This window comes from Mauremys mutica, chromosome 4 (genome assembly GCF_020497125.1).
Source record: "Mauremys mutica isolate MM-2020 ecotype Southern chromosome 4, ASM2049712v1, whole genome shotgun sequence".
NCBI lineage: Eukaryota > Metazoa > Chordata > Testudines > Geoemydidae > Mauremys > Mauremys mutica.
Window position 1 is genome coordinate 80,793,105 of NC_059075.1, and position 15,228 is coordinate 80,808,332.

The 15,228-nt window shown below is 40.3% G+C and overlaps 1 protein-coding gene across 2 annotated transcripts in view; it reads right to left on the reverse strand.

Annotated features, from left to right (window-relative positions):
• The window catches only part of CD44 (CD44 molecule (Indian blood group)), a 104,174-nt gene that overhangs the window by 44,543 nt on the left and 44,403 nt on the right, over window positions 1-15,228 (reverse strand). For both annotated transcript variants that reach the window (XM_045016591.1, XM_045016590.1), the window contains exons 4-7: window positions 14,739-14,875; window positions 13,216-13,287; window positions 12,272-12,511; window positions 11,614-11,739 (exon numbers count right to left, since the gene is read on the reverse strand). In XM_045016591.1, coding sequence (XP_044872526.1) covers window positions 11,614-11,739; window positions 12,272-12,511; window positions 13,216-13,287; window positions 14,739-14,875 — 575 coding nt within the window. The remainder of the gene's footprint in view (window positions 1-11,613; window positions 11,740-12,271; window positions 12,512-13,215; window positions 13,288-14,738; window positions 14,876-15,228) is intronic.

Here is a 15,228-nt window from a genome sequence, read left to right on the forward strand (position 1 = left end):
GAGATGCTGAGGACCTACATTAAGGAGTTACAAGTGTTCGGCATCCTCTCAGGATCTGGCCATAGAATATAGAATCATAAAAATGTAGGGTTGGAAGGGACCTCAAGAGGTCATCTAGTCCATCTCAATGTGCTTAGGTAAGACTACGTAAACCTAGCCCATCCCTGACAGGTGTTTGTCTAGCCTGTTCTTAAAAACTTCCAACAAGAGGGGATTCCATATAGAGTTAATAATAATAAAAAACACAAATAGGATGAGAAAAGCTGATTAATAGCCTTTTGCCATCAAAGAGTTTGCCCTTTGGAGCTCCACTTTTGCTCAAGTTTGTCAACAGGCAGTAGATGGAGCACATAAGATAAAATGATTATAATGGATTACCCTGGCCAGCAGTGGAGGGATGCTCTTCCTTGTGATCTGCAGAGTGCTGCCATGAAGGAATAAATCCAGGCATCTGTTGGCCTTGAGTAGAGTTTCCATGATGAGAGTCCTCGTATGCTGCGATGTTGGATGAATCAATCATTGAACAACTTATTTACTGACCCACCACTTCCAATACTTTTTTTCACCTTTTGATCTTCTTATACAACATCTTTGTCTTTTCCCTTTCTACATAGTAGAGAAAGAGGATGACAGCCAGAAGCACCTGGTGTTTTGTTCATTTTTTTTCCATCATCAATTCAGTCACATCAACCTGAGATCAGGAGGAGTGAGATTGATGGAGCACATCCCAGCACTAATGGGCAAAGCAGCTGCGACAACAGAAAAGGAAATGGATGCAGCAAAAGGACTAGCAGCAACAATGGCAGGTCAAGTAGCAAGAGTAACATGCCATATCTATGAGAGCAGGATGAAGACACAATGCACTACCAGTGCAAGGAAAACAAAAGTCCCTGCCCAGAGAATATATACCATGCTGAACTAGAGTATAGGCAACGGGCATAAAGCCATCTGCTAGAACTGAGGTTTAGCCAGAGAAAATATCACCACAAACACCAGTAAATTCAAGAAAACAAAAACATCTGAAATACCCTAATGTATTTAAAATATATTTTCCATCTTCTAAATATTTGTGTTGCCAGAGATCTGTACACAGAGGGAGAGTTTACAGTTTCCACATAATCCTACCTCAGCAAAAGCCACACTGATAATGTATTAACATAACAATAGAGAAAAATCACATTTGCCTTACCTGATATATTACTGAGTTTTTGCTCCAAGAATATATTGCTACTCTCAGAGCCAGAAAATCTAATATGGTATCATAGTCTGTTCATGGATATTGAGTCAAAATGTGCTTGATTTCAGATTTGACCTCCAGCAAAGTCTGGGGAAGTTTGGAACACAGCTTCTGGGTAGGCTGATGATTCAGATAAAAGTCAGCCATGAAGCTCAGATTTAAAACCCACTCTGAAATCAAATTTCACCAAACAGGTGTTCAGATCTGGGGGTTTGGATGGTTCCCACCTCTCTTAACTACATTAGTAATGAAATCAAGTGGTCATAAACTTAGAGATAAAGGAAATGCCTGCTGTTTCTGTAGAAATCTGGTGAACATTCTGTCTCCCACTTCAGGTCACACTAAGGAAGCACAATGAGGTTTTATGAGAAATATTTTTGAGAGTTTCTTTAAAATGTCGTTAATGATGCACCAGTAAAGCTAAATGCAACAAGGTCAGAAAAGTTTTGAAACTCTGAATACAAGGTTTTTCCAAAATGAAAACCCTGCAGTAGAGCAAGGAAATCTTTTCCCTGTTCCCTATTCTGAGCAACCATATATGTCATCATGCTGCTTATGCCATTTCTGGAATCAGTGGCACACATAATCACCTGATCTAGAATGACAAACCATCAGTTGAAAGGCTGACCAACTGGCATATGTCATCCTTCCAAGGATAGTGCCATAATTCCAGTGTGGCTTTTTACTGAGCTATATCTATAGACTTAAAATAAAACTCATTATATAGAAGGATCATCAATTATTATCCTTACTAGTATGAGGCGGTTGCTGTTCCTTATAATCAGAGTTATCCCCTGCAGGAAAAAATCCAGGTTTTAATAAATCTTACACTGAGTCTTCAGCAGCTGCACCATCTTCCTGTGAGTCTATATCTGTCACAGTGAAGTTAAATATACTAAGAACTTTTTATTTATTTAGCCACCAAAGGTATAATTCTTATCTATTGTTTTTACAATAAGCCTAGCCATCCTGCTGGGACTTATTTAATTTATGTGTGAGAAAATGGGACTAACAGAGCGAGAAAAATGATGAAGAATGTATTCAGTGGGACGTTACATGTGCTCAGCACCTCTCAGGATCTTGCCCATTGGAAACAGAATTTGGGAATAAATGGACAATTCAGATAACATGGGCAAAGGTGATTAGCTGCCAAATCCTATCAATGGAGAGTTTATTTTGACATGCTGCTGTTTATCAGTGTTAGCAAGTTACTCTGTATGAAGGACATTAGCTATAATTGTTGTAAGGTTTTACCCTTGCTGGCAGAGGTGGGATGCTCTTCCTTGTGATCTGTAGAGTGCCATGTCCAAGGAATAAATCCAAGAATCCAATGATCTCGAGTTGAGTTTCCATGATTTGCCCCATCGTGTGAATCTTCTTCTGCTATGAGGATGGGTTACTGAATTATTTGCTATGTGACCACCCCATTATTATTTTCAACTTTTGCGCTTTTGACACTCAGAGCTTCTCTACATGGGGGAGACTAGGGAAAATTAAGACAAATTAATTAAAGGTGTGAATGTAAGGTGAATTAATTACATTGAATCACTGATGTGCAGACACTCATTCAGAATTAAAGTGCCTTAATTTGGTTTAGTTTAATTCACTTTAAATAAATTAAGCTAAACCAAATTAAGGCCACATTAGTTCTGAATGGGAGTATCCACACAAGGTTTAATGCAATTTAACTAATCCACTTTAAATTCACTCCTTTAGTTATCTTGGATTAACCTTCCTGATTGTCCCCCTATGGTCAAACCCACAGTCTTTGTCCTTCTTTGGTGAATATTGTGAAGAAAGAGGAGGATAGCAGAGAAGACCATCAGTTTTGTTTACCATTACCACTGTTCTTTTCTCATCCATCCATACACATTGTCTTGGGATCAGAAGATGTAAATTTGATGGACAGCATCCCAGTGATAATAAGCAAAGCAGCAGCAGTAACAGAAGAGGAAGTAGATGCAGCAAAAGACCAAGTAGCAGCATAAACTCGTCATTTCCATCATGTTGTAAAGAGCCACTTGGGAGCACAGGAGAGTAACTGTTTATTCTACATATCACAAGGAGCAAATTAGTGAAGTGCATATTTTGTTAGTGGGGAGTTCCCTGTCCATGTGTCTTTAAGATGTCTAGCCATGTGTGTCTTTCTTATGCACTTGCAAAGGAACATGTGCTATCCAGGCTATAAATTCCTCAATCCCTATCTCAAAGATGTGTGCTGGAAATGTCTCTGTGTGAGCTTCTAAAGGGAAAGTTCTCTGAGCATTGTGACTGACTTGCTTATGGTTCCAAATCATAGCTAAGGAATGGCATTGAATCTGCAGAGATTGCATGATCTGGTTGCAGTGTAATGGATGTGACCAATAGTTTACTCGCTTGTGACATTCTCTCTACATCATATAATTATCTGGGAAAAGATTGTTCCGAACAATTTGGAATTGGGGTCAACTTCTTCATCTAATTTATGATGCAGCAAAATAAAATCTCATCCGATATAAAAAAAACAGAACCCTGCTCTACAGTAATGGAGCCATTGTTGTTACTTCTCATTTTTATTCTTCATTTGTTGTTTCTTCTTGTTCTTTACTTCTTTTTGAACTGTAGACATGTTCTTAACAAAAATCACAAGAAGCACCACTACCACCACAGCTTTTCCACTCAAGTTTTGATTTTAATTGAATCAGCATTTGCCTATAATAATGTCAGTATTACATTGAATGTTAAAAGGACATGAGCCTTTAATTAATTTATTATATAAACAATAAGTATAAGGAGAACGAAAGCCCCTGGCCAGAAGATGAATTTAGTGGTTATTGGCAATGGGCACAAAGTCAATTGCCAAAAGAGAGATGAAGCAGGGGAATTCCCACCAGAAACACCCAGAAGTTAAGCAAACAAACTGCCAAAGCAAAGTAAGATTTTAGGGTCAAATTCTGCATTCATCTCCTTAGGGAAAAATCTATCTTGGTAAAAACTGAGAAAGGACAGTGGAATTTGGTCTCTAGTAATATTAGATGTTTGTCTCCTATCATGTACTAATCAAGTTTTAGAATGCCAAAGACAGAGAGAAAACCTTTCTGCACATGCACACCGGCAAAATCAACTTTAATAATGCAATCAACATTAAAAAAAAACCACACATCTTATTTTATAAGTTATTGACCTTACTTTCATGTGATGCTACCCACATGGACACTTAGCAACCAATAGTCTCTTAAGTAAGAGATCACATAAATTCATATGAAAATGCTTATCTTTCCTAATGCTCTTCATTGTCAGTGCTAAGGATTATCACCCAAATAGCCATGAGATTCAGGCTTGAGTGGCACCGTGTAGCTACAGATCCCTACTTCCTCAAAGAGCAGGTGTGTTGAGGTATGCAGCGTTTGGTTCATCCCAGTATTGAGAGAGGGGAAAACCAGGGCATTCAGATTTGGATCTGTTCTTGGAATCATGTGTCACCAATGTACAGGGGGTTGAGATCTGGGGTTTGTCCTGAGGCCCATTTCTACTAATTACTAACTCTATTCATAGGGCTTCTGTTTATCATGGTTTAATTATTTTCTTTTTGGTTTCATGTAGTTTCATGTAGATGTCCAAAATTTAGGATGTTTTGGGGCTCTTTCTTTGTATATACTGTAATGAGTAATCGCCTTGTAAGGTTTTCCCTAGTGCGTTTTAATGTGGTACTATTTCAAACAGCACTATGTTAAAGCACCTAGAGAACCTTTATTGAGCACCAGCACGGTCTACATGGACCAATCACACCCCTGTAGGATGCATTACAGCTCCGTGTAGTCAAGCCCTGAGATTCAAGTAACCATTTCTGGTGATTTTTCCCCATGCTCATTGGATAAACACCTATTGATTGATTGCATTGGGCATGTTTTATCAGCATTTATCAGTGAAATCCTAAAATCATAAGCCCTAATTATTCATTAAATCTGATGTCCATAATCTCAGACAATAAGAAAATATAAGAAAACATATAAAGATCTGAAGAGATCTAGTGAACATCCCATCTCCCATTTCAAGTTCAGATGAAGAACACATAATTTCACAGAGGAGATAATTACTTGATATATTTCTTTAAAATTATGTAAATGGTGCACTATAGTAGTGGACTCAACAAATTCAGAAAAGTTAATGCTTTTTAAAACCTGAAATCCAGGTATAGAGCGGGGATGTTCATTCCCTGTTCCCATTCCTGAGCGATCACAGGGGTCAATATGTTGCTAATGCCATTCGTGAAATTAGTGCCACATAAAGTCATGGTCTTGCAATGGCACAGCATCACCAGAAATGCCATCATCCATTACATGTCATCTTTCCAAATACGGTTAATTTTGTGAATGGCATCCCAATGCTACTCTTCACTAAGCTATATCTATAGAGCTTAAATGAAGTAAAGGAGATAAATGGACAATTAATCACTATCCTCACTAATAATCATTGTCCTCATTGTTGTCCCATTCATGAAAGAACCTAGGTTTTAGTGGCTCTTGTACTGAGTGTTCAGCAGCAGCAGCATTATCATATGAGTCTCATCTGTTGTAATATGCTAATTTCCTTTAAACTTTTCCTCTGAGTTAGTACCAACACAAAGCATAATTCTCACCTTTACTTTTTGTTTTAACAACAGACCTCAACGATTTGTTTAGCTTAGCAATCAGTTGATAGTTAAGGCTTTCTTTTATATACAAAAAAGCCTACCATCATACCAGCACTCGATAAGCTGCTTTTGTTCAGTGACATGATTTCGTGGGAAATACTGTGAATAAAGAAGAAGGAAGAAGCTACAGGAGCACAAAGTGGAAGCAAAAAATCAGTAGCAGCAATCACTGGACTTTCTAACTCAGAGATCAGTGATGGCATGGAACCTGCAGAACCTGGATATCCTGATACCCTGGCACATCCACAGGGAGAGTATGACTTCCCTAAAGGATCCAGCAAAAGGTGCAGCTAGGCTTGGAGAGAGAAAATGGGGGTGTGGGGGGAGAATATCTTCAGTATAGTGCTGTGGATGCTTTGTTCCTTTCAGAGTCTGGTCAATGGGAAATTAAACCTGGGAATAGATGGTAAACTCACTGAGCAGGAGAAAAGCTGGTTGTCTGCCAGGTTCCTTTCCACCAATTACTTAACAGATCTTATAGGAAGTACATTAGATAAAATTGTTATAATGTATTACCCTTCATAACAGTGGTGGGATGCTCTTCTTTGTGATCTGTCGAGTGCCGCTGCAAAGGAATAAATCCAGGAATGTGTTGACCTTGAGTAGAGTTTTCATGATGTGCCCCATGTAGGGAGTCCTCATCTGCTGTGATGATGGCTGGATGAATTACCAACATTTTATTTAATGAGCCACTACTCACAATATGTTCACCTCTTTGCTCCTCTTACACCAGACCATTTTCTTTCTCTTGTGTAAAGGGTAAAGAAAGAGGACAGTAGACAGGTCCCTCTGTTCTATTCAACACTATCACTGTTTTTTCCCTCATCCATTCATTCACAACATCCTGAGGTCAGCGTTGTGAAACTGATGGAGGACATCCCAGTGATAATGTGCAATGCAGCTGCAGCAATAGATGAGGAAATAGCAGCAATAATGGCAGGCCAAGTAGCAGCAGCAACTAGCCATTTCAAATGCATTGTAAAGATCCACTTGGAAGAGCTAGAGTGTAACTTGTTACCCATATATAACTGTAGGGGTTTGAGCCTTCAGATTAGTTAAACTGATGCAGAATTAGTGGCTAGCTCTTTGAAGTTCTTTTCTCTCTTTCTCATGTATCTATACAGCCACTGTGATATCTAGGCTACGATTTTCCCATCCTACCTAAGAACTATATTTTGGCTCTCTCTGGGGCTAAACTCCTAATGGGAATAAATCTGATCCCATTTTGTTTACCCTAAGCAGTGTTATTTACTTACCAGTCAGTGAGATCCTGCCCTGGGACCCTAAATCATGGTTATGGAATAAGCCTGAGTGTCTGCATGATCTGATTACTACATAATGGGAGGTAATCCTTAGATTTGTCTTCTGTACCTGTCATTTTTCCCATGTCACAGAATTATCTGGGAGAAAATCATTCAGGGAGATAGCATAAATGTAACAATTTATTTTGAAATTGGTTTTGCTAGTTTGTGATGCAGTAAATTGAAATCCCTGCTGGTATAATTCACACAATGCCTTGCTCTGAGTTAAAGAAGATGCTGTTGAACAATGGATAATAGTTCCTGTCAGGAACATCCACAAGTGACATACCCACAGCCGATTTACCTGGAGAGTTACTGCATCACCTTATATTTCTAGGCAATTCTGCCAATATTTTCACACTACAGCTGATCAAGAAATAGCAACATATTTTCACATACATGCGCACAAACTTGTTGAATTTTTTAAATCGTTTTATTCATTGAAACTTCACTCCACTCTAACTTTCACCCCAAAACTTTGTCATGCCAGTGAAGGAGAAGTGTGAGAACACAAGCAAGACATCAGCCTCAAGTGTCAATGCATTTCATAAACAATTAAGGAAAAGAAAACCAAACGTCCATCACAAAGCCCCTGTCCAAGATTATACACAGATTTTGCAACAGCACAGAACTATTCATTCAAAGAAAGAGGAAATCAAGAAGAAAGAAATCCCAGTAGAAACAACCAGACAACAAAATTGCAAAACAAGGCAACATTTTATGCCATTTTGGAACTGTTTTTCCCCCTACTAGGCTCTAGCAAGACTAAGGTTTTCAGAAGCCACGCTGTAGAGAAAGTCTTGCTCCACATCCAAACCTACAACTAGAAAATTAACTGTCATGTTTCTTATTTTGAATATTATTGATCTTTTATGTCTCCACCTGAGGATATCCATAAGTTGTGAACCTCTTTCACATTTTCTCAGGCTGAAGGGCACATTTGTTTACACAAGGAGCCTCCCCCTCTTCATAAAGCTTTTAATGCCACTATCAGGAATCTTATTCTTCTAACTCAGCTATATTACCTGAGTGACTGGGGAAATATCTGCCACACCTATGGCGATCAGGGCCTCCTTCATCTGTTTATTCCTGTCCAGCAAACCTCTTAAACATATGCTTAACTTTACGTTCCATTGGCATCAATGTGAAGCAAGAGATGGTAGAAAGAAATCATTCTATTATTTTCTTTCTCCACCAGTCCAATGTTTACCACAAAAAGCATTAGAAATGTCAGCCTTGCATGAACAATGCAAGAAGGAATGAAGAAAGAGAGGTAAGGAAACAGAGGTTAACAATGGACAAAGGTGGCCTTGTCAATAATATGTAGTTAGTAGATAAAGAAATTGTAAGAAGAGTAATATGTGATAAGCTTGTAGCTGCAGCTTTGCTTACTAGCATACGTTGCAGCTCTTGGACAATTCATGATCTGCACCGGGATCAATTATAAAAATGAGTGTATCAATCATAAAATATACGATACAACATATTAACAAATAGTATTCAGTATAAGTATGTTAATAAGCTAATTCATGATTATGTATCTTGGGTTTAGGGTATACTCTGTACCCGCTGTCTACTCTCGAGCTTGATCAACTCAAGTGTAGTTTGACTGTATGTGAACAAAGAAACCTTAATGATGAGTCCAGAGTTGAATTGATTTCTTCTATTCCATAAAACTGGATAAAGCCAAGTGGAAAAAGTCTTAGGAATTTCAACAAGAAACTCCTACACCACATTCGTTTCTCCTTCCAGAAACATCTATATCCTTCCAAGCACACATAAGACCATACAAATGGCCACACTGGGTCAGACCAGTGGTCCATTAAGCCCAGCATCCCGTCTTCTGACAGTGGCCAATGTTAGATGCTTCAGAGGGAATGAACAGCACAGGGCAATTATCGAATGATCCATCCCCTGTCATCCAGTCCCAGCATCTGGCAGTCAGGCAGTTTATGAACACTCAGAGCATGGGGTTGCATCCCTGACCATCTTGGGTAATAGCCACTGATGGACCTATCCTCCATGAATTTATTCTTTTCTGAACCCAGATATACTTCTGGTATTCACAACATCTCCTGGCCATGAGTTCCAGAGGTGTAGGGTGACCAGATCGCAAGAATAAAATATTGAGACACATGGGGGAGCATGGGCAGAGGGTGGACTCCCCCACACTTCATGGAGGCTAGCCCTGTAATCCCGTCCCTGCCTACACAAGGTCCCACCTCCTGCGGCAGGAGCTCTGAGCTCCCCCGCCTCCTCCGTGGCTGAAACTCCAAGCCACCCCCCTCCCCATGCCAGAGGAACCCCAGGCCAGCTGACCCAAGCAGCCCCAGCCCCGTGTCAGGGGTGTCCGGCCCCAGCTCCAGCCCCCAGTGGGAGGGGGTGCAGGCTCCAGGTGGCGCTTACCTTGGGCGGCTCCCCGGAAGTGGCAACATCTCCCTCTGGGTCCTAGGCAGAGGCAAGGCCAGGCAACTCTACACGCTACTGCTGCCTCTACCTGCAGATGCTGCCCCCGCAAATCCCATTGGCCACAGTTCCTGGCCAATGGGAGTTGCAGAGCCTCTGCTCATGGTGGGGGCAGCATGCAGAGTCCCCCAGGCCTTCCCTATAACTAGGAGCCAGAGGGAGATGTTGCTGCTTCTGGGGAGCTGTGTGGAGACAGGTAGGGAGCCTGCCAGCCCCGCACCAACCAGATGCCTGGCAACCCTACAATATTGGGAAAAATGGCATCCTGATCGTACATTGGTTGGGATATAGGACAAAGCGTTAAATATTGGGACAGTCCCAATTTTATCGGGACATCTGGTCACCCTATACAGGTTTGACAGTGCACTGTGTGAAGTTGTACTTCCCTTTGTTGGTTTTAAACCTGCTGCCTTTAATTTCATTGGGTTCTTGTGTTATGTGAAGGGGTAAATAACACTCCCCTATTCACTTTCTCCACACCATTTATGATTTTATAGACCTCTGTCATATCGCCTTTAGTCATCTCTTTTCCAAGCTGAACAATCCCAGTCTTTTTAATCTCTCCTCATATGGAAGCTGTTCCATACCCCTAATAATTTTTGTTACCCTTCTCTGTGCCTTTTCCCATTCTAATATATCTTTTTTGAGAAGTGGCAACCAAAACTGCATGTAGTATTCAAGGTGTGGGCGTACCATGGCTTTATATAGTGGCATTATGGCATTTATTGTCTTATTATCTATCCCTTTCCTAATAAAAGCAGCAAAGAGTCCTGTGGCACCTTATAGACTAACAGACGTTTTGGAGCTTTCATGGGTGAATACTCACTTCGTCGGATGCATGTAGTGGCCACCCATGAAAGCTCATGCTCCAAAACATCTGTTAGGCTATAAGGTGCCACAGGACTCTTTGCTGCTTTTACAGATCCACACGAACACGGCTACCCCTCTGATACCCTTTCCTAATGGTTCCTAACTTTCTTAACACGAAAGAAAAATCCCAAAACTTTAAAATGAAGAATTCCTTCAAATACATTTAAAGCCCCATTTAAAAAAAAATTAAGTTGCTTTTACTTAATGTTGCTGTCCCACTACTGATAAGATCCTACCCCATGGTGCACAGGTGCACTGGATGTTGGAGGAAGATATCACAGGGAGCTGATTTTTACAAACTTTAGCATAGTTATTCAGGAGGAGGGCAGGAAACAGAGTTCTACTGAATACTAGAGGAAAGGTGTCTTCAAGTATCCTAATGTCTCTTCAAGTATCCCAAAGCCCAAGAAGCCTGGTAAGCACAGTACCCTTGTGGTCATGCTGCAAATTACAACAAGCACTTGGAAATAAAATCTATTCCTATATGCAGTGCACAAGCAGGATGACACCTCCAACCTTAACTCTGTCACTGCCTCAAAGTATCTCCTTTGTGAGTTAAGTCAGGATTTTGATCTGTGCTGCCTACTTCACAGCCATGAATGAGTTAAAACCACACACTGATGAACCAAGTATCAAAGCACACATATTCTGCATAAAGGGGCAGAAATTGCACTTCTAATTCTCATATACAGTGTCTTCAAGTGATGATGCACAGAGGTACCTGCAGCCCAAAACAAATTAAATGATGTTGCTTGGTATAGGGTGAATAAGTGTGATGAAATGGAACATGAGAGATATGCACCAAAGAGTCCACGAATCACTTCTTAACTTTAAACGCAGGTTACAAGGCAAACCTTCTCTCCACTTGTCCCTTCTGATCACCAGTGACTGCCATCATACTGTAGGTCTCATTTCTGATTTAACTACCCCAGAAAGCTGTGTTCTGAAATGTTGTTCCAATGCTGAAGATAAGTACCTGGCTACTTACCATAATATCCTGCCAGAATAAGAGAGTAGGTTAAATACAGTCTGCATTTGGCAAAGTTATTACAATTCATTAGCCTTACTAGTACTTGTGGGATGCTGTCCTTTGCTAGGATGATCATTGTCTTTTCCAGGAACACCATCAGTTATCAGTGAAATAATAGTTGAATCTTCACCCCACTTGCGATCGAAGGATGTTGCAATATCATCTGTGAGATGAAGGGTGAATCAACTGTAACTTTTCATTTGTTATAGAAATAATGGTTTGCTAGATTTCACTGAGCCTGATCCTTCTCCCAGTGAAATCAACCATAATATTCCCATTGATTTCAGTAGGTGCAACACCAGGCTCTTAGAAACATCTATTATCGCACCACACTGTGAAATTATTTCTGGAGGAAGAAAACCAGATTTTTTTTGATGTGTGATTGCTTTACACTGTCATGTTATTATGAAATGTCTCTAGAAAGTGAAAATTTTCTATGATCACAAAGACACACAACTTTTTCCCATCCAATTCTTTCTCAAGAGCCCCAGGAATATGGGGCAGAGATTGTGCTCTCTCTTTTCCATGACTATAGTGGTTACAAAGCCTTTGCAGATTTTGATGCCCCAAGACACACTGTGTCCATCAGTGATGCCCCTTAGCATTCTAAGAATGGAATCAAAGTGCAATGTTTTCATCCAGTTATTTTCAGAGGACACGTTAAGCTACAATAGTATATAATCCATTATTCTTACTGGTACTTGTGGGATGATCTTCCTTTCTGCCCGACCCAGAAGAATAATCTGTTGACAGTGCATCTGGGGTTATATCTCCATAAGGTGAGGCACCAGTTATGTGAGATCCGATGATGGTGGGGTTTGTTACATCTCCGTCATGTACTGACCCACTACCCACATGATTATCATCTGTAACTGGAGTTGGGTCAGTGTGTTTCACACCATCAGTGTAACGTGAGCCATCTGCATTATCTATGACTGTTGGAAGGAGAAAGATCAGTTGAAATGTCTGAGGCTTACATCGTGAATGTTGGGAGTTGTGGAGTGAGGCTAAAGGGCTATGGCCACAGTTGTAGTCATACCTGATCTCAACCAGTTTGTTTTCTGTCTGTCTGTTTTATCCTTCACTGATCTGTCTATGGCAGTTCTAATTTGTGTATGCATCACCATAATGGGCCCAGTCTGGTAAGTGGGCCAAAGTCTGCATTAACTTTCAGGGTGAAATCTTGGTACCATTGAAATCAATGATAAAACTCCCATTGACTCCAATGCGGCCAGGATTTCATCCTGAGAGACCAGTTCCATCCCTAGTTCCTCGCCAGGCTAGCAGGCTTTGGCATGATGTGGAGGGTCCATAATAACCATAGGACACAGAAGGCTTAAACAAAGCTCTCTCATCAAAGAAGCAAATATCAGTCCTCTATTTATTAAAAACAATCTAGTGTCAATATGGAGAATTTACTACGCTCGTACCACCTCAAGATAAATGCTGTCACATATAGTCTAATGCTGGGTGGCAGATGGAGGTCTGATTGCTTCATTTGCAATATATTACTATCTCTGGACTTGCTTCTCTTATGTTTAGCATGATAGTGAACATTTGCATTACTTATATACAGAAGAGAAACCTGGTAGCTGAAAATGCAATCAATGCTAAATCATTCACTTACGCAATACATTACCTATTTGGCTTTGATTATCATGCCCAGAAACATCTAGTCTTATGATTGGTTCACATGCTTTTTCCCTGGTTTCTGAAAGGAGGTGGGGACAGAAGAAATTAATTAGTTAATTTGACAAAAGGTAGTGAGAAAAATTCACTTTTTTCTGCCCTATTTATTAGATTCAGAGTGTTATCAACCACTTGTTAGAAAAGTTTCTTGGGGATCTCATCTGAAAGTGGCTTTGAGAACTAAGAATTTTGTAAACATTTTTAAAAGGACAAAATTGCTGTATTTTAATCAAATTTCACAAAATTACTCTCAGTGTTCTCAATTTGAGTCAGATTCTCAACCTAGGACGAGTCCCCATTTTGCCACTCCAGCTGCCCCCAAAGGCAGGGATTGTATGATTCCTCTGAACTGAGGGCATTCTGGGGTAGAGCACTTAGGAGACGTTATGGGGGTAGAAGAAGCTAATCCTTGGCTGGCAGAACAGTCCTTTAGGGACCATTCCAATCAATATAAATTAGAACTCTTCTATGGTCCAGTTTGACTCTCTCCAACAGCTCCAGTATCAAAGCTGGTAGCTCAGAGCCCTTTGCATCTTTCTACCCCAACCCAGGATTAAGTTCCAGAGAGTGGAATGAAGCTTCAGATATTCTATGTCAAAGCAAATGGTAATTTCAAAATGTCACCACTATTTAAATCACCATTGAATATGGCCTAAGGATTTTTATGGGTTGCCTCTATTTATACCGCTCTGAATATGACCAATTAATTTAACAAAATCTAGGCAACTCAGTCAAGCCAGTCTCTTATTCTTCACACATTTCCTGTGCCCAGTTCTTGCAGCACAAACATTGAGCAAAATTATCCACAGTTCCCTGACAATTTGATTCTGAAAATTTTAATTTTGCAGGGGTCCTTTTTGGCCCTCATGTGGCACAGAAAAATAAACAAAATCAGAAACATTTAAAATTATTATTAAAAAATGTAACTCCATAAATGGAAGAACTCCACAAAAGAAGTGGCCTGCCTCTGAACCTACAATACTAATGTAGCTAAGCAACACCTGAATTTATGCTTCCCAGAGGCCTCATGCAAGTGGAGGAAGCAAGCTAAGAGTCTTCAGGGTCCCCGATCTTTCAGTGATTGTAAATTTCACTATTATTAGCTCTAAAAACATGTGAGTAAAAGAATGTGAGGAGTAGAAATCATCACATTCAACAATTCTGTGTCCTTTGGATCCATACTTTTGGCATTTCCCTACTAAAATGACAATTCCTGAGGTTTAGAGTCATAAGTTAAATAGGAACTCAGAAAATTGTTTAGTTCAAAATACAATGGGCCAAAGTCACTGATAGCATCAGCAGGTGCAACTCCATTCACTGGCAAAATGTGTTCTGTCTTCAAATGCGAAAACAAGACCACAATGCACATACAATTTAATATGGAAGCTCTGGTTCAAGCTACCTAAAGGAGAGAGAGCATATGTTACTGTTAAATATATCCATTCTCACTTACACAGTACAGCCAATACCTACCCGATGCATTATAACAATATGTATCATACCGGTCTGTTATATTTGAAGTGAGTATGTAAATTCCAGTGTTATTTGCTGCACAAAGAAAATATGGCTTGATTCGTGGGATTACAATTTTGTCTTCTATGTAACCATACCTGTGAAGAACAGAGAGTGAACAATACTGTCAGGAATGAAGGTGTGCAGCTGAGCCGGCTAGCTCGGTCTCCAGGCTGGCTAATGAACACAACTACAGCAGAACTGGCTGGTTGATCAACCTGCCCAACTGACTGAGGAGAACCAGGAGGCATGTTCTTAAGCCCAGCTGCACCAGAAGATCGCTGACTGCAGCTGCAATCGCTCCTGTGCCAGCCTTGTTCCTCCTTTCTCTGGCCCTGCTCCCCTGCTTGTTTCCTGACTCTGTCTTTGACCCTTGATATGTCAACCACCAGTTCTGACCCCCATGTTCAGTGGCTGACAAACACCATGTTACGTATCACAGCATACACCA